Genomic DNA, 24313 nt, shown 5'->3' on the forward strand with positions numbered 1-24313 from the left:
TGTGTCTACTTCCTGCTTTCGTGGAAGCAGACATAGGGGTTAACAGCCTGTGTTTACAAATTAGCAGCTCTGCCTAGGACTGCCAAGATTTGCTGAGCTGACACAGCTGAGAGATCATATTACAGTTACAGTGGTAATTGTCACAAATGAGGGGGAATTACACAGGCTGAGCTCTCTAAATACATACAGGGTGTACAAGAGTTCTGGTCCACTTTAAGCCGTTAGCTTTTCCAAGGAGTGATTACATGGACTGGTGGGAATGAGAGGAACGGGCAATACACAGAGGTATGTGGATCCCACATGAATATACCTCTCTGGTTGCCTTAAAGAGACTCTAACATAAAGTTCCCCTGGGGGGTACTCACCTTGGGAGGGGGAAGCCTCAGGGTACCAATGAGGCTTCCCCCTCCCCTGTAGCTGCAGGCTGTCCAGGGCAGGCTCCCCCGAAGTGTCCGGCAATCCTCCCTCGAGAAGCCTGACAAGGCTTCCTATATTTACCTCTCCTGGCTCCAGCGGGGGCGCTGTTGTGGCTCTCAGCACGGAGATAGGCGGAAATAGCCGATCTCTGTCCGGTCCGCTCTACGTAGGAGCCGGAGACTTACGCCTGCGCAGTAGAGCGGCCCGACAGCGATCGGCTATTTTCACCTATCTCCAAGCGGAGAGCTGATACTGCGCCTGCGCTGGAGCCGAGAAGGTGAATATTTACATCCTGCTGTTCGGATAGCTTTATCGCTGCCGCTGTGGGACACAGGACGGGGGAAGCCCCAGTAGGATCCAGGGGCTTCCCCCACCCCAGGTGAGTACCTGGGAACTTTTTTTAGTTACAGGTTTTCTTTTAGCAGCTTTGCCTCTGGTCAGGTATACTTTAAAGGGAACTTGGCACCAAATTTTACAAACTTTACAACCAGAGCTCCCCGTAATGGATGTTTGTAAAGGTTGTGGGCTATTAGGGGCGCGGTGAGCATTCACTTACCTACGGACGGCTGCTCCTTAGCCAATCTCTCTGTTTGTGGGCCTCTATCTTTTGTCCCTACGCCTAAGTATGGTAGCTTGACGTACCCGCTGTGATATCGCGTGGCCACTGCAGTGCATGCTGGGAGTTATAGTGCATTAATGTGATTACAGCTCTCATCCAGGAGATGTATCCACATTTATGAACAAATTCTCCCAGCATTCATTGCAGCGGCCGTGCAACCACACCACAGGTAATTGGAGCTGCGGCACAGGGATAGACTCACGAGGGCTTCACAGATAAGTGACTAGCCACTTCTGTTTCCACCATGCTGCAGCCACCTGTGGGGTCATATAACTGGTGCCACGACAGGAGGATGGATCACGTGGAAATGGGGGGGGGGGGGGGGGGGGTAGATACTAGAACTTATGGTGCAATGAGGGCGACAGGGAATTATCTTTCTGAACGCTGGACCAAGCTGCACTGAAGCTGAGCGCTGGCACATAAATTATCCCCTTCCCGACCGCCTAACATCGATAGGCGTCAGGAAGGTGGCAACCCCAGGACCGCCTAACGCCGAAAGGTGTCACGTCCTGGGGGCGGGGTTTTACAGGAGATCACGTGCATCCCTGCTTGAGTGACGCAACTTTGCTCCGTCATCGGTCTCCCAGCGGCGATCGCTGCTAGCAGACTGTTAGACGGCGAACCACCTTCTATATACATTGTACAGCGCTGCGATCTACGGCAGCGCTGTACTGGGGACAGCTGGGTCTCTCGGCTGTCCCCTGGATAGGCTCCGATCACTATCCCCACTCATAGGCTGATGCCTATAAGAGGGAACCATCCTGATTGGCTGGCGGAGGGAGGGAGGGGGAAAACAAAAGATAAATAGACACTTTGACCACTTCACAACTGAGGGGTTTTACCCTTTGAGCACCAGAGCAATTAATGGAAGGAGCACTGAAAGGTGATTTCAGCGCTCCTTCCATTCATTCGTCTATAACTTTATCATTACTTATAACAATGAAATGAACTATATCTTGTTTTTTTCGCCACCAATTAGGCTTTCTTTAGGTGGGACATTATGCCAAGAATTATTTTATTCTAAATGTGTTTTAATGGGAAAATAGGAAAAAATGTGGGAAAAAAATCATTATTTTTCAGTTTTCAGCCATTATAGTTTTTAAATAATGCATGCTACTCTAATTAAAACCCATGAAATGTATTTGCCCATTTGTCCCGGTTATAAAACCGTTTAAATTATGTCCCTATCACAATGTTTGGCGCCAATATTTTATTTGGAAATAAAGGTGCATTTTTTTTCAGTTTTGCATCCATCCCTAATTACAAGCCCGTAGTTTATAAAGTAACAGTGTTATACCCTCTTGGCATAAATATTTAAAAAGTTCAGTCCCTAAGGTAACTATTTACCACAGTAAATTTTTGTTTATGCAACCTGCAAGCGTAGGAAGTACGCTTAAAGGAAGTTCCACGAGGCTGGGAAACTTTTTTTTTTTCCCCACAATGAGCAGCCGATCATTGCGGGGGCTTAGATCAACCAACGGGAACGTTTTTTCCCGTTCATTGATCTCCGAGTGGGCAGCGGCGTGTGGGGGCGCGCGCACAGCGGCGGGAGGTGCGGATAACTCCGTCCCTGGTGATGACAGGGTGGAAAAAGGGACGGAGATATCCGCACCGCTGGTGGTAAAGTGGTTAAAAAAATAAAGCACAACAAATACAAAAATAAACAAGGCGCCAGCGATCAGAGCCCACCAACAGAAATCTCTGTTAGTGGGCAGAAAGGGGGTTGGGGGAATTAGTTTGTGTGTTCAGAAGTATAGCTCTGCAGCGAACTATTAAAGCTGCAGAGCACTAATTTGTGAAAAAAAGCCTCGTCACTAGTGGGGTGTAAGCCTGTGTTCCTGAACTGGTTAAGCACCTGCCACTGCCAGGCCACAAGAGCACACTGCGATCAGGGCCGGTTCTCTCATGAAGCAAGGTGAGACACTTGCATCAGACGCAGAGATTACAGGGGCAGCATGTTTGTACTGTGTTTACACTAACAGCATGCAGTCAGAGTAGGAGGAGAAGCAAGAGGAGAGCGAGGTGAAGAGGTTATCATTGGGGAAAAGCAGCTTGTTGTGCTGTGTGAGGAGGCTGACAGTGAGTGAGGAGGGGGAGGCAGGAGAGCATCATTGGGGAAAAGCAGCTTGTTGTGCTGTGGGAGGAGGGGGAGGCAGGAGAGCAGCATTGGGGGAAAGCAGCTTGTTGTGCTGTGTGAGGAGTGTGACAGTGAGTGAGGAGGGGGAGGCAGGAGGGCATCATTGGGGAAAAGCAGCTTGTTGTGCTGTGTGAGGAGTCTGACAGTGAGTGAGGAGGGGGGAGGCAGGAGACCATCATTGGGGAAAAGCAGCTTGTTGTGCTGTGTGAGGAGTGTGACCGTGAGTGAGGAGGGGGAGGCAGGAGAGCATCATTGGGGGAAAGCAGCTTGTTGTGCTGTGTGAGGAGTCTGACAGTGAGTGAGGAGGGGGAGGCAGGAGAGCAGCATTGGGGAAAAGCAGCTTGTTGTGCTGTGGGAGGAGTCTGACAGTGAGTGAGGAGAGGGGAGGCAGGAGAGCAGCATTGGGGAAAAGCAGATTGTTGTGTTGTGTGAGGAGTCTGACAGTGAGTGAGGAGGGGGAGGCAGGAGAGCAGCATTGGGGAAAAGCAGCTTGTTGTGCTGTGTGAGGAGGCTGACAGTGAGTGAGGAGGGGGAGGCAGGAGAGCAGCATTGGGGAAAAGCAGCTTGTTGTGCTGTGTGAGGAGGCTGACAGTGAGTGAGGAGGGGAGGCAGGAGAGAAGCATTGGGGAAAAGCAGCTTGGTGTGCTGTGTGAGGAGTCTGACAGTGAGTGAGGAGGGGCGAGGCAGGAGAGCATCATTGGGGAAAAGCAGCTTGTTGTGCTGTGTGAGGAGTCTGACAGTGAGTGAGGAGGGGGGAGGCAGGAGAGCATCATTGGGGAAAAGCAGCTTGTTGTGCTGTGTGAGGAGTGTGACAGTGAGTGAGGAGGGGGAGGCAGGAGAGCAGCATTGGGGGAAAGCAGCTTGTTGTGCTGTGTGAGGAGTGTGACAGTGAGTGAGGAGGGGGGAGGCAGGAGAGCAGCATTGGGGAAAAGCAGCTTGTTGTGCTGTGTGAGGAGTCTGACATTGAGTGAGGAGGGGGAGGTGATGAGGTCATCATTGGGGAAAAGCAGCTTGTTGTGCTGTGTGAGGAGTCTGACATTGAGTGAGGAGGGGGAGGTGATGAGGTCATCATTGGGGAAAAGCAGCTTGTTGTGCTGTGTGAGGAGTCTGACATTGAGTGAGGAGGGGGAGGTGATGAGGTCATCATTGGGGAAAAGCAGCTTGTTGTGCTGTGTGAGGAGTCTGACAGTGAGTGAGGAGGGGGCGGCAGGAGAGCAGCATTGGGGAACAGCAGCTTGTTGTGCTGTGTGAGGAGTCTGACAGTGAGTGAGGAGAGGGGAGGCAGGAGAGCATCATTGGGGAAAAGCAGCTTGTCATGCTGTGTGAGGAGTCTGACAGTGAGTGAGGAGGAGGGAGGCAGCAGTGTTTCATTTGACTTGCACAGCAGAAGGGAGGAGGTGGCGCTGCTGTCCTGACTGAGGAGGAATGGCGGACGGCCGACAGGCTGAGCAGTTTGTTTGGCACATACTCACAGCCAGCCAGTGTGCTATTGTGTTGAGCTGCAGCATATCAATTGTTCGGTGCTGTTAGATCATTCCAAATCAGGGGGGGGGGGGGGGGGGTGTGTCATCCTCACAAGTTTGCCTCAGGGAGCAAAAAGTCTAGAAATGTCCCTGTTTTTGTTTGTATTTTGGTTTTATAAAAGAGATTAGAATGGTCTGTATCTGTTACAGTTTGTCGTGTCGTCTCATTTCAGGTATAAAGATGAGAGTGACTACGCCCTCCGGTACATGGAGAGCAGCTTCCGGGAGCAGCAGAAGGAGGAAGCCAGGAGGTGAGTCTGCATGGAGGAGCTCTGCAGTCCACTCATGCCAAGCTTTGTGCCTGCAATCCGGATTAAAGAGGAACTCTAACCAAGGATTGAATCATCCCAATCAGTAGCTGATACTCCCTTTCCCATGAGAAATCTTTACCTTTTCTCCAATAGATCATCAGGGGGTGCTGTATGGCTGATATTGTGGTGAAACCCCTCCCACAGTGTGATGTCAGCACCATGTCCCTGACAGTTTCCTGTCTGTGAACCTCATTGCATTGTGGGAAATAACTACTTTTTCCAACTGCCAAGCAAGCAGTATCTACCCCTGTTTATAGAACTCTCAGTAACGAACATTCTGCATAAATCATCTGGCAGAACTAAAGATGTCGCCACCTGATATAAATGTCAGAATGTAAATCAGGGAGAGGAAAGGTTTTACAATGGCCAAACACTGAGTAAATCTGTTCACTACCTTTTTTAATCCGGGCAGTATGATTCTTTCCTGATTTTAGGGTCTAAAAGCGGTAAAAAAAAATTTAAATGTGCTTTTAGACCCTAAATGCAGGAAAAAGACATACTGCAGAGGGATCTGTAGCAGCCCCTCCCCAGACATACTGCAGAGGGATCTGTAGCAGCCCCTCCCCAGACATACTGCAGAGGGATCTGTAGCAGCCCCTCCCCAGACATACTGCAGAGGGATCTGTAGCAGCCCCTCCCCAGACATACTGCAGAGGGATCTGTAGCAGCCCCTCCCCAGACATACTGCAGAGGGATCGGTAGCAGCCCCTCCTCAGACATACTGCAGAGGGATCTGTAGCAGCCCCTCCCCAGACATACTGCAGAGGGATCGGTAGCAGCCCCTCCCCAGACATACTGCAGAGGGATCGGTAGCAGCCCCTCCCCAGACATACTGCAGAGGGATCTGTAGCAGCCCCTCCCCAGACATACTGCAGAGGGATCGGTAGCAGCCCCTCCCCAGACATACTGCAGAGGGATCTGTAGCAGCCCCTCCCCAGACATACTGCAGAGGGATCGGTAGCAGCCCCTCCCCAGACATACTGCAGAGGGATCTGTAGCAGCCCTTCCCCAGACATACTGCAGAGGGATCGGTAGCAGCCCCTCCCCAGACATACTGCAGAGGGATCGGTAGCAGCCCCTCTCCAGACATACTGCAGAGGGATCGGTAGCAGCCCCTCTCCAGACATACTGCAGAGGGATCGGTAGCAGCCCCTCTCCAGACATACTGCAGAGGGATCGGTAGCAGCCCCTCCCCAGACATACTGCAGAGGGATCGGTAGCAGCCCCTCCCCAGACATACTGCAGAGGGATCGGTAGCAGCCCCTCCCCAGACATACTGCAGAGGGATCGGTAGCAGCCCCTCCCCAGACATACTGCAGAGGGATCGGTAGCAGCCCCTCCCCAGACATACTGCAGAGGGATCGGTAGCAGCCCCTCCCCAGACATACTGCAGAGGGATCGGTAGCAGCCCCTCCCCAGACATACTGCAGAGGGATCGGTAGCAGCCCCTCCCCAGACATACTGCAGAGGGATCGGTAGCAGCCCCTCCCCAGACATACTGCAGAGGGATCGGTAGCAGCCCCTCCCCAGACTCGGCCCCCTGGATTACCACTCCCAGCAACTTTTTTCTTTTACACCGAGCCTGACTCAGGGTTACCGCCAAGGAGGTTAAGAACACTACTGTGAAAAAAAATGTACAATACATATGTATAAAATGTACAGTTGTTCCAGAAGAAAATGGTTTTCTCCATTGTCGGGGTCACTTATAAAATGTAAAAATCTAGACTGGTCCATCTCCTCATGGGGGATTCTCAGGGTTTTTTTTATTTTCAAAAGCACTTATTGACCTCCTTAGTGGTATGCCCGACACTGTGTTGGGCATACTGCTCGCCTGGCCCCAGGAGTCCCCATGCTTAATTAAATTGATCTATTGGCTGCTAAACCTTTAGCTAGCACTAGGCTAGCTAGTACACGTGTTTGGCACCCCCCGATCGCCCGCGATCCCCCGATCCAGCCAGTTAACACATTAACCCCCCCTGGCTCCAGCAATCGCGCAGCCTCCCTGCACAGCTCCGGTCTCTCTATGGGGAGAATCGGGTCTGGGCATGACGTCGGCGACGTCATGTTCGATCCTCCCCATAGTGAAGACCGGAGCTGTGCGGGGAGGTTGCGCCAATCGCTGGATCCAGGCTGGGTAATGTATAAACAGGGGAGCGGCGGGGATTGGGAGGTGCCAGACACGTGTACTAGCTAGCCTAGTGCTAGCTAAAGCAAGACTGTATAATAGCAATTACATTTATTGTATAGTACCCCAAAAGTGCAACGCGTTTCGCAGGCAACGCCCGCTTCATCAGGCAATAAACGTGGGGACAAACAGAATTTCAGCAGTAGCAGGTGTAGCCTGAGGCGCTACTCCTGCTGAAATTCTGTCTTGTCCCCACGTTTATTGCCTGATGAAGCGGGCGTTGCCTGCGAAACGCGTTGCACTTTTGGGGTACTATACAATAAATGTAATTGCTATTATACAGTCTTTCATGTCTGCTTTATGGCGGTAAGTCCACCGCTTCCTCCAAGCAAGTTTTAAAGGTTTTATCCACTTTTACCCTGCTGGCGCCTCTGTTCCCCGCTTGCTGTACCGTGTCCTCCCCTGGTGGAGGGGTGATCTACCCCTTTTCTGATCTACAGAGAGCGACTTCTTAATCTTGAGTGAGGACAGGTCTAATCTCCTCGCCTGCCTATACAGTGGTTACCTAGGGGGTAACCCACGTTTGTGAGTATACTCTTCTCACTTATTATCTTTACTAATTTTTTGCTGAACTTACTACACTATATTGAGCTCTCGGTTTCTCTAACCTTGGTGCTAGCTAAAGGATTTGCAGCCAATAGATTATATTAATTAAGCTGGGGACACAAACGAGCAAAACCTCCTGAGCGGCGTAACGCTCAGGAGGTTAAACTGCAGTTGCTCAGTCCAGCTGTCAGAATAGTACGGAAGCAAGTATAAAGGCTGGTCAGAATTTTTGTATAGAACCTTTCCATAGATATTTAGGTATAGATAAACAAAAAATAAAGAATCCCCCATGGAAAGATTGGCTAGTCCAAAACATGTCAGATCTGTCATATTTTTTTTATGTCTACTGTAAGCAACAGGAACATAGGTGAAATATATAGGAGAAAAGCAGTCTCTATTGCATTTTACTCTGGGAGAAGTCTACATCTTATAAGTTTGTATTCACACCTATTTTGCAACTTTTTTTGTGATATTGGCCCTTTAAGTAATTGGAAATCCCTCCCGTTACATTGGGGTTGTATACAGAGGCCTTTAAAGTGCTATTTGAGCAATGCAACCTCCATTTTGGTTGTAATACTTTTAGCCATAGCCCCTGAACAAGCATGCAGCATATCAGATGTAACTGACTGAAGTCAGACTGGATTAGCTGCATGCTTGTTTCGGGTGTGTGATTCAGACACTACTGCAGCCAGACATCAGCAGTCCTGCCAGGCAACTGGAGTTGTTTAACCTCCTTGGTGGTTCAATTTTTCCGCCAAGGAGGCTGCATTGCACTTTTTTTTTTTTTTTTAAATTTTTTTTTTTTTGTTTTGTTTCATGTAGCTACCTGAGTGGTAGCTACATAAAACACCACTAGAGGGCGCATGTGTCCCTCTAGTCCGATCGCCGCTGGCCACAAAAGTAAACAGGAGATCGCGTATAGAACGCGATCTCCTGTTTGGTTTCTCCTGTCACCATGGCGACGATCGGAATGACGTCATGGATGTCAGCCGACGTCAGACCCTTCCGATCCAGCCCTTTGCGCTGCCCGGGACTGATTGGTCCGGGCTGCGCAGGGCTCTGGCGGGGGGGGGCCCTCTTCTGCCGCTGCGTGCGGACGATGGCCGCAGAGCGACGGCGATCGAGCTAGACGCGCAGCTAGCAAAGTGCTGGCTGCGCGTACAGCAATTTACAGGACAGGAATCGCCCCACCAGGGGCTGAGATATCCTCCGCGGCGGCTTACCCCGAGCTCAGCTCGGGGTTACCGCTAAGGAGGTTAACAGGAAATAAATATGGCAGTCTCCATATACCTCTCACCTCAAGTGACCTTTAAACAACCAGATTCCACCTCTTCCCCCTCATTCTATCCAGCTCTTATTTAACTTTTTAATTTTAGCAGGACTTTAGAAAAAACAAATCTACGATTACAACAATTTATAAAGGGCATATTAAAAATGTGCCTGAACTGCGGCTTTAATAAAATTACCTTCTGTGCCCTCCTCACATTGTATAAAGAAGAGTACCTGTCTAACATAGTATGTGTTTTCTGTTTCAGTCTGCGGCTAGGAATACAGGAAGACCTCGAGGAGTTAAAACGAGAAGAGGAGGAGCTGAAGATGAAAGCAAAACTCGCAAAAGCCAAAAAAATGAAGCAGCGATAACATCGGCTCTATGGAAGAATGAACTCCGTACCGGAAGCGCAGTACCTTGCGCTGCCACTAGGTGCAGACAGGAGCACCCGCTGCCGCGTGGAGATGGCGGCAGTCACATGAAATCACGGAAGGTGCTCGTTTGCAAAAGAAAAAAAAACAAAACAAAAAAATCTGTTATGAATTTGAGTCTCTGGAGGAGTTTCTGGCTATTTTGATTGTCAGTTTTTCAAGTTTTTTTTTTTTCTTGTTGTTTGTTTTTTGTGCTGCAGTTTGAAGTCAAAACTTGGACGTGTTACTCCCTCGAGTCAAATCCGACATCGATTTTCTTTTCATAAATCTCTAATTCTGGATCAAATTCTGAGAATGGATCGGTAAATAAATTATATGTGAATAGAAGAATTATATACTTTTCCCACCTGGAGAGAATGAATTTTCTTTATATCAGTATAATATACAGAGCCTCCATGGTTGTAGGAATCGTGCATCTCGTGTTGTGGATATGAGATTATTTTATGAATGGGATTGTGTGCAATTCTCTGATAAAGTGCACTTACTGCATTACATTACATTGGAGCTGCGACTGTTGCAGCTCAGAGTGGTTCTGCGGGCAAAAATGTTATTACAACAGTTAGTGACACTGAAGTGAAAAAAATGAGTAGGACATTAGTTGCATAATTGTGCTGCTTATGTTCTATTTCTTATCTTTACCACACATACAATTCGTTATATCATAAATTTTATTTTCACTTCAGATTCCCTTTAATGCGGACCTATACTCAGAACTTCCTCTCTGCTCTAAAAGATAAGCAACAGCATAATAGCCTTTACAAAAAAACATTTCTTTGTTACAGCTGATGCAAATCCTGCAATAAATCTGCAGTGTGTCTACTTCCTGCTTTCATGGAAGCAGACATGGGGTTAACATCGTGTTTTTATAAACTAGCTGCTCTATCTAGGCAGCCGGCTGACACAGCTGAGAGATGAAATTACAGTTGTGATTAGTCACAGATGAGGGGGAATTAGACAGGCTAAACTCTTTAAATATATACAGGGGGATTTCTCTGTTTTCCTTCTGTCCTGTGCAAGAGTTCAGGTCCACTTTAAGTTTTAAAGACTGTCTACCCTTTTTGCCTCCCCAACCCACAATTACCTAAGCAAACCCTACCCAGCCCATTATAAAAAAAAGTTAGATACTTACCTAAGACAAGGGGTACGTCTGGATTCCCCTTCCCACACCCTCCTCCACCCCACTGCCTGGGACCCTCTATAGTTTGCAGCTGCGCTCCCATCGTGTATGAGTGGGGCCGTACTGCACATGTAATAGCACATCTGTGTAGTAGTGGCTGGATAGTGTATAGGGCTGCTCGGATCCGGGAGATACACGGATAGTTGCTATCCGGATATCTCCCAGTAAACCTGTGCGGAGGGGGGGGGGTTCAATCTTACCTTCTTCGTCCGTCCCTCGGCGCCTCCCGCGGAAGGAGGAAGTGTTTGTAATCACGTGACTGCCGCGTGGACCGCATCGTGGGAGGCGCCGAGGGACGGACCAAAGAAGACGTCAGACATGTAAGATTGACCCCCCTCCTACCACCCCGCACAGGTTTACTGGGAGATATCCGGATGTCTCCCGGATTTGAGCAGCCCTGATAGTGTAATGGTTAAAAGGAACCTGAGGTGTGAGACCTTTGGAGGCTGCCATATTTGCTTCCTTTTAATCAATACCAGGTGCCTGGCAGTGCTGCTGATCTTCCTGGTCAGTAGGGTCTGAAACAACCGTGCAGCTAATCTTTTCAGATTTGTCATAGACATCTGATCTGCTGCCTGCTTGTTTGGGGTCTATGGCTTACAGTATTCTAGGCAGAGGATCAGCAGGACAGCCAAGCAATGTGCATTATTTAAAAGTAAATAAACATGTCAGCCTCCATATCCCCCTCACTTCAGGTTCCCTTTACTGACTTTGCCTCTGACACAGGAGGCCCGGGTTTAAATCTCTGCTCTTCCTGTGTAGTAAGCCAGCACTTATTCAGTAGGAGACCTTGGCTTTGGCTTACAAGCTCTTGTCGAATATGTACAGAGTTTCTGTGCATGGCAGTGGTGGGGTGGAGGCGGAGATGGACTATAGCTATAGAGCGGACTCCTTTATCAAGCTAGCTGTGCAGGTGGACTAGCTTGATAAACGACCGCGCTCTGTAGCTCACACACATCCCTATGGTTATGTCCATTCTGTATAAATAAAAGAGCTATTGTTACTTTGAAGGTGGTGCTGGTTCTTTCTTCTGTGAAGATCATTTAGGCTGACTGACCTTTGATGGGTGTTCCAGGATGTTCAGTGATTTTTTTTTCCTTTTTGTTTAAAGTGTTCCTGAGATGAGGAATTAAACAACAAATATACATACCTGGGGCTTCCTCCAGTCCCCCCCCCCTCAGGCTGATCGCTCCCACGCTGTCCTCCTCCACCTCGTTCGGGAAAGGAGAGGGGTCGCAGCGCTGTAAGTGAGGCCCAGGCTTCTGGCCACTGCTCAGGCTGATGGGGAAAGGAGAGGGGTCGCAGCGCTGTAAGTGAGGCAGACGACAGGCGAGAGTGAGGCCCAGGCTTCTGGCCACTGCTCAGGCTGATGGGGAAAGGAGAGGGGTCGCAGCACTGTAAGTGAGGCAGACAACAGGCGAGTGTGAGGCCCAGGCTTCTGGCCACTGCTCAGGCTGATGGGGAAAGGAGAGGGGTCGCAGCACTGTAAGTGAGGCAGACGACAGGCGAGTGTGAGGCCCAGGCTTCTGGCCACTGCTCAGGCTGATGGGGAAAGGAGAGGGGTCGCAGCACTGTAAGTGAGGCAGACGACAGGCGAGTGTAAGGCCCAGGCTTCTGGCCACTGCTCAGGCTGATGGGGAAAGGAGGGTCGCAGCACTGTGAGGCAGACGACAGGCGAGTGTGAGGCCCAGGCTTCTGGCCACTGCTCAGGCTGATGGGGAAAGGAGAGGGGTCGCAGCACTGTGAGGCAGGCGAGTGTGAGGCCCAGGCTGCTGGCCACTGCTCAGGCTGATGGGGAAAGGAGAGGGGTCGCAGCGCTGTAAGTGAGGCAGACGACAGGCGAGTGTGAGGCCCAGGCTTCTGGCCACTGCTCAGGCTGATGGGGAAAGGAGAGGGGTCGCAGCACTGTGAGGCAGGCGAGTGTGAGGCCCAGGCTGCTGGCCACTGCTCAGGCTGATGGGGAAAGGAGAGGGGTCGCAGCGCAGTAAGTGAGGCAGACGACAGGCGAGTGTGAGGCCCAGGCTTCTGGCCACTGCTCAGGCTGATGGGGAAAGGAGAGGGGTCGCAGCACTGTAAGTGAGGCAGACGACAGGCGAGTGTGAGGCCCAGGCTTCTGGCCACTGCTCAGGCTGATGGGGAAAGGAGAGGGGTCGCAGCGCTGTAAGTGAGGCAGACGACAGGCGAGTGTGAGGCCCAGGCTTCTGGCCACTGCTCAGGCTGATGGGGAAAGGAGAGGGGTCGCAGCACTGTAAGTGAGGCAGACGACAGGCGAGTGTGAGGCCCAGGCTTCTGGCCACTGCTCAGGCTGATGGGGAAAGGAGAGGGGTCGCAGCACTGTAAGTGAGGCAGACGACAGGCGAGTGTGAGGCCCAGGCTTCTGGCCACTGCTCAGGCTGATGGGGAAAGGAGAGAGGTCGCAGCACTGTGAGGCAGACGACAGGCAAGTGTGAGGCCCAGGCTTCTGGCCACTGCTCAGGCTGATGGGGAAAGGAGAGGGGTCGCAGCACTGTAAGTGAGGCAGACGACAGGCGAGAGTGAGGCCCAGGCTTCTGGCCACTGCTCAGGCTGATGGGGAAAGGAGAGGGGTCGCAGCACTGTAAGTGAGGCAGACGACAGGCGAGTGTGAGGCCCAGGCTTCTGGCCACTGCTCAGGCTGATGGGGAAAGGAGAGGGGTCGCAGCGCTGTAAGCGAGGCAGACGACAGGCGTGTGTGAGGCCCAAGCTTCTGGCCACTGCTCAGGCTGATGGGGAAAGGAGAGGGGTCGCAGCGCTGTAAGCGAGGCAGACGACAGGCGAGTGTGAGGCTCAGGCTTCTGGCCACTGCTCAGGCTGATGGGGAAAGGAGAGGGGTCGCAGCACTGTAAGTGAGGCAGACGACAGGCGAGTGTGAGGCTCAGGCTTCTGGCCACTGCTCAGGCTGATGGGGAAAGGAGAGGGGTCGCAGCACTGTAAGTGAGGCAGACGACAGGCGAGTGTGAGGCCCAGGCTTCTGGCCACTGCTCAGGCTTCTGGCCACTGCTCAGGCTGATGGGGAAAGGAGAGGGGTCGCAGCACTGTAAGTGAGGCAGACGACAGGCGAGTGTGAGGCTCAGGCTTCTGGCCACTGCTCAGGCTGATGGGGAAAGGAGAGGGGTCGCAGCGCTGTAAGTGAGGCAGACGACAGGCGAGTGTGAGGCCCAGGCTTCTGGCCACTGCTCAGGCTTCTGGCCACTGCTCAGGCTGATGGGGAAAGGAGAGGGGTCGCAGCACTGTAAGTGAGGCAGACGACAGGCGAGTGTGAGGCCCAGGCTTCTGGCCACTGCTCAGGCTTCTGGCCACTGCTCAGGCTGATGGGGAAAGGAGAGGGGTCGCAGCACTGTAAGTGAGGCAGACGACAGGCGAGTGTGAGGCTCAGGCTTCTGGCCACTGCTCAGGCTGATGGGGAAAGGAGAGGGGTCGCAGCACTGTAAGTGAGGCAGACGACAGGCGAGTGTGAGGCCCAGGCTTCTGGCCACTGCTCAGGCTGATGGGGAAAGGAGAGGGGTCGCAGCGCTGTAAGTGAGACAGGCGAGTGTGAGGCCCAGGCTTCTGGCCACTGCTCAGGCTGATGGGGAAAGGAGAGGGGTCGCAGCGCTGTAAGTGAGACAGGCGAGTGTGAGGCCCAGGCTTCTGGCCACTGCTCAGGCTGATGGGGAAAGGAGAGGGGTCGCAGCACTGTAAGTGAGGCAGACGACAGGCGAGTGTGAGGCTCAGGCTTCTGGCCACTGCTCAGGCTGATGGGGAAAGGAGAGGGGTCGCAGCGCTGTAAGTGAGGCAGACGACAGGCGAGAGTGAGGCCCAGGCTTCTGGCCACTGCTCAGGCTGATGGGGAAAGGAGAGGGGTCGCAGCACTGTAAGTGAGGCAGACGACAGGCGAGTGTGAGGCCCAGGCTTCTGGCCACTGCTCAGGCTGATGGGGAAAGGAGAGGGGTCGCAGCGCTGTAAGTGAGGCAGACGACAGGCGAGAGTGAGGCCCAGGCTTCTGGCCACTGCTCAGGCTGATGGGGAAAGGAGAGGGTCGCAGCACTGTAAGTGAGGCAGACGACAGGCGAGGAAGCCAGCGCTCTCTGTGCAATCTGCTGAAGGAACTCCCAGAGCACACAGAAGCCCAGCTTCCAGACGCTGATAATTTGCCCTGCTTTTCTTATATAATAATCAGATGATGTTCAGAAATTGGTGAGCTTTAGGTGGGCAGAAGTGGGGTGATGTTTCTCCACCATTAAAGCGGTATCGTCACCATAAAAATCTAATTTCAACAGCAACTGGTCTGAGTGTAATAAGTGATAAAGATGCTAATCCTGCATTCAAAACTTTTTCTGCTGTTCTGATTTGGAGTTATCACATACTTAAGGAGCACTGGCTAGTCAGTGCCAAACAGTTGAATGCTGGGATTTCTTCTTATCTATAATATATTCTTCCTCTTCCATTTATTTCCCTGCCTAGCTGCCTATCTGAAACACGATCCCCTGCTCACTTGTGTTTACAAGCAAGGCTGAGGTGACTCAGCGATTGGAGGAAAAAAGAAAAAAAAGTAAAGGGCAGAAATGACATCAGGATTTAGCCTAAACTGTGGGCAAAAGACATGGCCCCCATCAGGAACAGAAGTCTTGTAATTTACTATAAAACATTCACTGAAATCAAAACGTGGACAGTACAATACATGTGTTATGTAACTAGATCAAGTATTTATCTACTTATATATGTGTTGTTTTTTTCCCTGGCATAGTATGGCTGATCCTCCTGCTTTAACACTGCCCGAAATGACGGTCAACCCAGAACAGCAAGATGGAAATGCAGTTATGTTTTTTGTAAAATTGCCATGTTCTTTATTTAATATTTCAGTGTAGCAACACCTGGGGCAGTTTTTGGCGTGGCATTTATCGGAAGCTGAGCATCACTCATCCTCTTCCATATTTCCTCCTACATTCTGAGCCTTATTACAAAGAGGTGAGGAGGCTGAGAATGAGAGAGAAACATCTGTTTTATCACAAAAATCAACTTGGACCTGGTGATATTGTGAGGGGGTTAGTGGCAGATTTCATAATTCTAAGTGGCTTCTCTAGCCCCACCCCTATTCTCTCCTTCTCTGAGGCCTGGAACCCACTGAAATCAGCAAACGCAAAACGCAACAGCTAGCGTTTTGTCTGAGCGGTTTGCAAGCGGATTCCTGCGCGTTTTTGGTTGTGTTTTGCAACATTGTATTTTTTTGCCCAGCGGGTGCGTAGCATTTTGCGTTTTGCGTTTTTATCCTGATTGGTCCTGTGAATTATTTTTCATTTTGTTACAGTGTGCTGAACCGCAAAACGCTAGCAAAACCGCTCAGTTTAGGTTTTGCTGAGCGTTTCTGCTAGCGTTTCAATACTTTACATTGAAGCGCTAACGCTCCCAAAATGCTGCAGGTCCTGCGTTTGCGTTTCTGGGCAACGCAAACGCTCCTGTGGAAGTTGCCCGATCCATTAACATTAGCCCAGCGTTTTGGCAAACTGCTAGCGTATCGCAGTGCTGCCAAAACGCTGCCAAAAGCGCTCCTGTGGGTTCCAGCCCTGAAGGATTGCCAGAAGAATGTCACGCTTTATCTGTGTGTGCACTGCATCATGGGAGGAGGATTATTGGGGCGATATTCTGGTTAGTGAGGACAGGTTAATACATCTTGGATCTGGATGGATGTAGAATAGGCACTGACATAAAGAACATCCTTCTATTTCTGCCTGCAGAACCACTATCTTTAAAGGCCACGTTATCTGAAATAAAAGTGGTCAGAATATTTCCTGTGCAAGAAGCCAGCATTATGTGTGCTAAGAAGCTTCCCTGCTAATATGTACTGTATGTATTTCTGTGGATGTTCAAAGTAAACCTACCAGCCTACCGTGGTACTCGGATTTTATAAACCGACTCTGTTGCTTAAATTGTATCGAAATGTTCCACACATCTTCTCCCCTGTCACTCACAGAAGGTAAAATGTTCATATCTGTAGAAGTAATTCGCGTTCAGGTACCTTTGTGCAGATCCCAAATTGTTGGTCACATGATCTGTGCCCGCTTCCAATCAGATCATCTCACTGGGAGTGTCTAACTCTCCCCAGCCATTGGAGAGATTCAAGACTGGTGCATAAGAGGTAAAGCTGGCTTAGGCTCCTCCCTCTATACATGTGGGCGTATGTAAACCATATGAAAAAGGGGGGGGGGAGGTGCATCCCTAAAAACATGCTGCAATTGACTGGTTAATCGCTCAGGCATGCACCACCTCTGTTAGGCTGAAAATGCATGTCCTGTGTCCAAAACAAATGCTACATTTATTATACTATGGAGGAACTTTGGCTTCCACTATAGTTTGCATGCAAAGTATAATATACTGGACACTTGTGCCACGGTGAGGCAAACCTCCGGGCAGATGGCCTATCCTAAATTAAAAACATATGTATAACCATGGAGCAGCTAAGCAAAAATGTGTAACTTGCATGCATGAAAATGACTGGCATGCATTTTCAGGCTAATAAATGTGGTGCATGCCTGAGCGATTAACCAGTCAATTGCAGCATGTTTTTAGGGATGCGCAAACTCCCCCCCCCCCCCCCCCTTTTTTTCATAATCTTGCTAGTATGTAACTACCAGGTTTGCTGCTCCCAGCCCATATTCCTGAGTTTCCTGTTTGCATGGTAAGTAATAGTAGTTATGCATATGATTTGCATCTGAATTGAATGCGAAGTGTGCAGATAGCTTATTATAGGTGCTGCACATGTGAGCTGTTGACCATTTCAGATGCAGCCTTTGTGGTATGCGCTGGCCCTCTCCTCGCTGTATGTAAACCATAGCACATGGGGGGAGGGGGATTTCTGACCTGCTATTTCAGCAGCTGAGCAAGCTGTAGTTCAGTGAGAGCACATAGCATGGAAGTAACTATGGTCAATAAGATGCAAAGAACTCCTGGGTTATTGCAGGATTGTGCAAATTTTGTATGCAGCTTGAAAAAGGACTAATCAAATTATACCTTGGTTTGATGGTGACCTGCTTGGTTGAGGTGTTTATAAGCTTGCAGAATTCCTGTGGTACCTGTGCTTAAAGGGAACCAGAGACGAAGCACCCTCATGTATTTCACCATATATATCAGTGGGAACATTAGAGAAAACACCTACCCTGCTCTCTGTTTCATTCTTCACTGCTCAGCCTGCTTGTTATGAGCCCTGATAAAATCCCCAACTGAGCATTCAGTCTGGCTTTGCTCAGGAATCATTATAGCTAAGTCTGTCTTTTTTGATGTCTTTTCAAGCACAAGCCTGCCCCCTTCTGGCTCTGCTATAATGACTCGGCTATAATTATTCCCTGCAAAGCCAGACTGCATGCTCAGTCAGGGATTTTATCAGGGCTGATAACAAGCAGGCTGAGTAGTGAATGATGAAACAGAGAGCATGGTAGGTATTTTCTGCAATGTTCCCATTGATATATATGGTAAAATACATTAGTGCTTTGTCTCTGGTTCACTTTAACCACTTGACGACCAGGGGTGGTTTGCCTGATCTGTGCTGCGTGGACTCTCCAGCCCGCAGCACAGATCAGGATAGAGCCAGGGCGATCAGACTTACCCCCTTTTTTTCCCCACTAGGGGGATGTCCTGCTGGGGGAGGTCTGATCGCCGCCGGCTTGCTGCTCTTTGTGGGGGGGGGGGGGGGGCTCTTCAAAGCCCCCCTCCGCAGCGTTTTCTGCGCTCCCTCCCTCTCCCTCCCTACCTCTTCCTCCCTGGGCTGCCCAGGACGGATATCCGTCTTGCGCATTGCAGGATAGGCTTCAGCCTATCATATGCCGGCGATCCCCGGCCAATCAGAGGCCGGGGATCGCCGATCTGCCTTACAGCGCTGCTGGGCAGCATCAACGTATGATGTAAACAGTGGGGATTTCTTCCCCGTGTGTTTACATTTTGTCCGTGAACGGACATGGAAAGGCCGCAGACGACCAGTTTACGCCAATCGGCGTTAGCTGGTCGTCAAGAGGTTAAAGTAAACGTGAGATGAAATAAAAAGAAAAATTCATACACACCTGGGGCTTTCTCCAGCTCCGCTTGGTCTGATCACTCCCTCGTCGCCATTCTCCACCACCCTGATTCATCCGTCATAGCTCCCGGTAACTTTGGGCAGTTAGTGCTTACTGTGTGACCCAGCCGCATGCCCTCTATCGCGCTCTGGTGGCCGCTAGTGTTCAACGTCTGCAGGAGCACAACGGGGAGCGTGCGCGGCCCCACTGAGCATGCACCGACTGGCTGAAGGTACCAGGACCCACGGCAGTGGATTCAGGGGATGGAGGCTGGTGGTGGAGTGATCAGGCTGAAGGGGCCTGGAGGAGGCCCCAGGTATGTATGAATTCTTTTTATTTCATCTTGGGCATGTTTTAAAGGGAACCTGAAGCAGCTAAAATTATTTAAAATGTAGCTGCAAATGAATATCACATACTAACCTCACCGTCCGTTCCTCTCAGCTCACCATTTTCTTCTTACAGTGATCCCTTCCAGTTCTGACACTATTTTGTCAGAACTGAAATATACCAGTTGCTGTCACAGTTATATATCAGCAGCTGTCAGTTACAACTGAATGTGCAAGGTAATGTCCATGTTTCCCTATGACTCAAGTGGGTGATATTACAGTTTAACAGTGTGCTGACCAGGAAGCTGTTAGGGGGTAATGGCCAATTTCAATATGGAGCATGGAGAATTCCATTGATCAAAGTGGACAAACAGGACGCGGGAGAGGAGAAAGATTGATGACGAGACTACACAGGACGTATGACGTGTATGTTTTTTTTTTTTTTTTTACTTTTTGTTTTCAGTACAGGTTCTCTTTAACCACTTCAGCCTACAGCTTCGAAAATCTTATGCATCCGAGCAATGTTCACCTCCCATTCATTCGCTAATAACTTTATCGCTACTTATCAAAATTAATTGATCTATATCTTGTTTTTTCCGCCACTAATTAGGCTTTTTTTAGGTAGTACATTTTGCTAAGAGCCACTTTACTGTAAATACATTTTAACAGGAAGATTAAGATAGAAATGGAAAAAAATCATTATTTCTCAGTTTTTTGCCATTATAGTTTAAAATTAATACATGCTACAGTAATTAAAACCCATGCATTTTATGTGCCCATTTGTGCCGCTTATTACACCATTTAAATTACGTCCCTATCACAATTTATGGCGCCGATATTTTATTTAGAAATGAAGGTGCATTTTTTCAATTTGCGTCCATCACTATTTACAGGCTTATAATTTTAAAAAATTTAATAAGATACTCTCTTGACATGTATATTTAAAAAGTTCAGACCCTTAGGTAACTATTTATGTAGTTTTTTTTTTTAATTGTAATTTTTTTTATTTTTTTTTTTTTAATACAAAAATGTATTTGGGTAATTTTAGTTTGGGAGGTAAATAGCCAATTTTAGATGTAATATAATGTATTTTTTTATTCAATACAGGTATGTGGGTGCAGTTTACTATTTGGCCACAAGATGGCCACATTCAAAAAATTCCTGGATGCGAACGATGTCGCATCTAGGAACTAAAATGAAGAGAAGACGTTTCCTGGGGGCAGAAATACCACGCTCTCTGATGAGAAAGCGTCGGTATTTCTGCCGGCGACTTAGATCGGTGAATGGGAATTATATTCCCATTCACTGATCGGGGGGGGGCAGCGGGAGCACGCGCGGGCGCGCGCCCGATCGCGCGCACCACACGGCTGCAGCACCACTGCCTATCTGGACGGATATATGCGTCCAGATATGGCGAAGTGGTTAAAGTGAGCCTGAAGCATTTCTAGAATAATTAAAAAAATAAATAATACTAAGGCCTTGTTCATGTTATGAATCACCCAGCGCTATGGCAAGCGCTGAGGGTTTTTATGTGCGATTATTTTATTTTTTTTATATACTTCCACTTCCTGATGTGAGTCATTCAGTGAACTTTGACCCGGAAAAGAATAAAGACAATGTATTTATTCTTAAAAGCACTTGGGAAATCGCTATACAGTGCATTTTTTCAAGCTCTTAGCAATTTTCCCTGTACCTTCCATTGAGTCAAAACGCTCAGAAAATGGTGCAGGCAGCGCTTTGGTGAGCGGAAACCACTCGAAACGCACACATGTGAACACTCATAAGGAATCATTGCACAAGCGCTTTTAGGGCAAAGGTGCTTAACCACCGTGGCGTTCTATTGAGATCGCCAGGGCGGCTGCGGGAGGGTTTTTTTTTTTAATTAAAAAAAACGATTTCATGCAGCCAACTGAAAGTTGGCTGCATGAAAGCCCACTAGAGGGCGCTCCGGAGGCGTTCTGATCGCCTCCGGCAAGCAGAAGTAACAAGGAAGGCTGCAACGAGCAGCCTTCCTTGTTTCGCTTACCTCGTCGCCATGGCGACGAGCGGAGTGACGTCAGCCGCCTCCGATCCAGCCCTTAGCGCTGGCTGGAACTATTTGTTCCGGCTGCGCAGGGCTCGGGCGGCTGGGGGACCCTCTTTCGCCGCTGCTCGCGGCGGATCGCCGCAGAGCGGCGGCGATCAGGCAGCACACGCGGCTGGCAAAGTGCCGGCTGCGTGTGCTGCTTTTTATTTGATCAAAATCGGCCCAGCAGGGCCTGAGCGGCACCCTCTGGCGGTACTGGACGAGCTGAGCTCGTCCATACCGCTAAGGTGGTTAAAAAAAAACCTGAAAACGCTCTGTGTGCACAAGCCACAAGCCCTTACTGTCACAGTCCCCGCATTCCAGCAACTATGTTTTTGTTTTGTTTTTTTATTCCAGAAATGCTTTGGGTTTGCTTTAACTAGCTGCTGCAAAACGGACGTTTTAAATAGATTGGTTTTGCAGGACAGCCGAGGGTTAAAGGGGCACTATGGCGAAAAATTTTAAAATATGTGCAAACATAGACAAATAAGAAGTACATTTTTCCTACTTACAGTAGTAGTAGAAATCTGACAGAATTCACAGGTTTTGGACTAGTCCATCTCTTCATAGGGGATTCTCAGCAAGGCTTTTATTCCTTATAAATGGCCTCAATTCATTAAGATCATGCTAGAGATAAGGCAAGAGAAAACTTACCTCCACACAGTGAGAGCAATGAATGACGCGTCAGACCCTCCTGCTTGGCGGGCGTTCCAGCGACAGTAGTGCGTGTGTACAGTCTGTCAGGCAGACTGATAAGGCTGGTAGATCCGCTGAGCAGATCATTCAGAAACCACCTTATCAGTCTGCCGACAGGTTGTACACACGCTGTATTGTCGGCAGACGGACCCGTCGTTCATTGCCGTAGTGTGTGTGTGTGTGCGCGCACCTAAAGTTACCACCTCTGTAGTTATTTTCACACTCCTTTAATGAACAGCCTATCTTTAACGTTACAACTGTGGAGTTATTTTAAGGATTGAAGAGTTAACTTAAAGACAGAAGAGTTAACTTTAGGTTTGCCGGAGGTAAAATGTTGCCTGAATACGACATGCCTCATCACCATGGTGATAAGTCTAGAAATGTTATTAAAGACCAGAGATAAGCTTAGTGAATTGAGGCCATTCCCAGAAAAGTATTTAAACAATGATGCTGGGCTGGCCAGCTTTCTCTGCTCGCTGCAGTTTTTTGGCAGTTAGACAGAGCAACTGCCATTCATTAAGTGCTTTTGAAAATAAATAAATCCCTGAGAATCCCCCCATGACGAGATGGCCTGGTCCAAAACCTGTCGCTTCTGTCAGGTTTCTACTACCTACTATAAGTGACAGCAACATAGGATAATAGTAATTTATGGCTCATTCTACTCTGAAAAAAAACATACTTCTTATTTGTCTATGTTTGCACATATTTTAAAATTTTTCACCATAGTGCCCTTTAAAGCTAATCTGAAGTGAGCTGTAAAAAAAAAAAATCATAGTCACCTATGTAGAGAGAAGGGTCTGAGTCCCATACAGCCTTCCTGGTCCTCTCTCCGTCCCCCAGCTGTCCCCTATTTACATTTGGTGCCTTCAGGTCTCCTTGGAGGGCTTCAGCAGACGGGGGCATTCATACTGCGCATGCGTGAGCCTGCACTACAGATATGCGCAGTACAGATCCGCTTGTCTTCAGAAGTACCTGGAGACACCAATGCTTCCAAACCCTGCCTGAGGGCTGAAGATTCATCTGACCTGCAGGTCGAATAATGTCACCGGTGGGATGAGGTAATGGAGAGAAGACTGGGAATTGGGATCAGGCGCCTTCCCTCTCCATAGGCGAGTATCTTTTTTTTTTTTTTTTTTTTTTTGTAGCTCTCTTCCTGGTCACTGGCTGAGTGCACACATGGCTGTGAGTGAAAGGCTGGTTTTCTGTCATGTGTGGGGTTTTTTTGTGTGCTTTTGTGTTAGCGTTTTTCCCCCCGCCTGCGTTTTCAAGCGTTTTGCGTGCATTTTTATGCTTTTGCGGTGCGCATATACAAAACGCCAGCGTTTTTAGATTGCGTTTTATGTAAATCACTTGGAAGACAGGAAGCAGAACAGGAAGCGGAAATGCATCACAAAACGATTTTAAAAGAAAAATGCATGAAAAATTGCATTACCATTGACTTTCATGATGTGCATTTTTTACAATTTTGCCTCACAACCAGCGTAAAAAAAATAAAAAGCATGTTTCAAAACACATATGTTTTTTTAATATGCATCCCATTGACTTGCATTAGCAGTAAAAACGCTGCGTTTCTGCTATGTGTGCTCCTAGCCTAAAGGTATCCTCTCACAAACCTGGGCAATAGAAACTGGTCATATCATGTCCACAATATGCAGCCAGATGTTATCTACAGTAAAACCCTTCAGTCCTTCCAGAAATATGGCCTGCTGAAAATAATGGAGCAAAGTTAGTTGAGCTCCAGGATTGGCCTGTTGGCCATCAAAGCCACCCATCAATGTGAGGACCAATAGGGAGTGTTAGGTGCTGGAAGGGGTGTGGCCTCCTGCATTTGGCCAGGATCCAAGCTGCATACAGTTTGCATTTTATTTGCATGTAAGGTGGAAATGATCTCAATGCCTCTTACTTTATCATTTTGGTTGAATTACTAAGGCTGGGGGAACAGTGCAGAATGAGCTGATCCTAAACACCCGGACTGGATTTGTTGAAGATTTCTGCTCTTAGATGTCAGACGTTTGCAGAGCTCATCTGAGTTCTATCAGAACACAGCGAGGGTTGCCAAAAAGTTAGTAAATTAACAGCCAGATGACTTTACCTGCAGTAAGGACTGTTGTTCTATAACTCCCGGCTAATTATGACAGATTGGTTCACATGCATGACTGCAAAAGCACAAACTCCAACCAACTAACCTCGGCAATCTCTATACATTCCTGATATGACCCAGTGGAGATTTGGTAGATCACCCATGTCTTGCTTCCTTCCTGTATCTCTGGAATCACTGATCTTTTGACTCACAGTTTTTTATTGTAGCTTTACTTGGGTTCAGGCTATTTTTCTCAGATCTGATACCTGTATGCTAGAAGCAGGAGTGTCTGTGTTCAAACATTGCAATGCTGTCTGTAAACCGATATTTCTGGCCAAGCGGACATCTCACATTGTAAGCTAGCTTCTGAAACAGGAACTGTTACCAAGGATTGAACCTCATCCCAATCAGTAGCGGATACCCCCTTTACCAGGAGAAATCTTTTCTCCAATAGATCACCAGTGGGGTCTATATGGCTGATACCCACA

General features: G+C 48.8%; 1 protein-coding gene across 1 annotated transcript in view; it reads left to right on the forward strand.

Moving 5' to 3' along the window:
- Positions 1-11626, forward strand: part of SPTY2D1 (SPT2 chromatin protein domain containing 1) — a 48413-nt gene extending 36787 nt beyond the window's left edge. The window contains exons 6-7 of the mRNA XM_068260895.1: positions 4870-4947; positions 9274-11626. Of these exons, the coding sequence (XP_068116996.1) occupies positions 4870-4947; positions 9274-9379 (184 nt within the window). The 3' untranslated portion in view covers positions 9380-11626. The remainder of the gene's footprint in view (positions 1-4869; positions 4948-9273) is intronic.
- Positions 11627-24313: the final 12687 nt, after the last annotated feature.

Source organism: Hyperolius riggenbachi, chromosome 11 (genome assembly GCF_040937935.1).
Source record: "Hyperolius riggenbachi isolate aHypRig1 chromosome 11, aHypRig1.pri, whole genome shotgun sequence".
NCBI lineage: Eukaryota > Metazoa > Chordata > Amphibia > Anura > Hyperoliidae > Hyperolius > Hyperolius riggenbachi.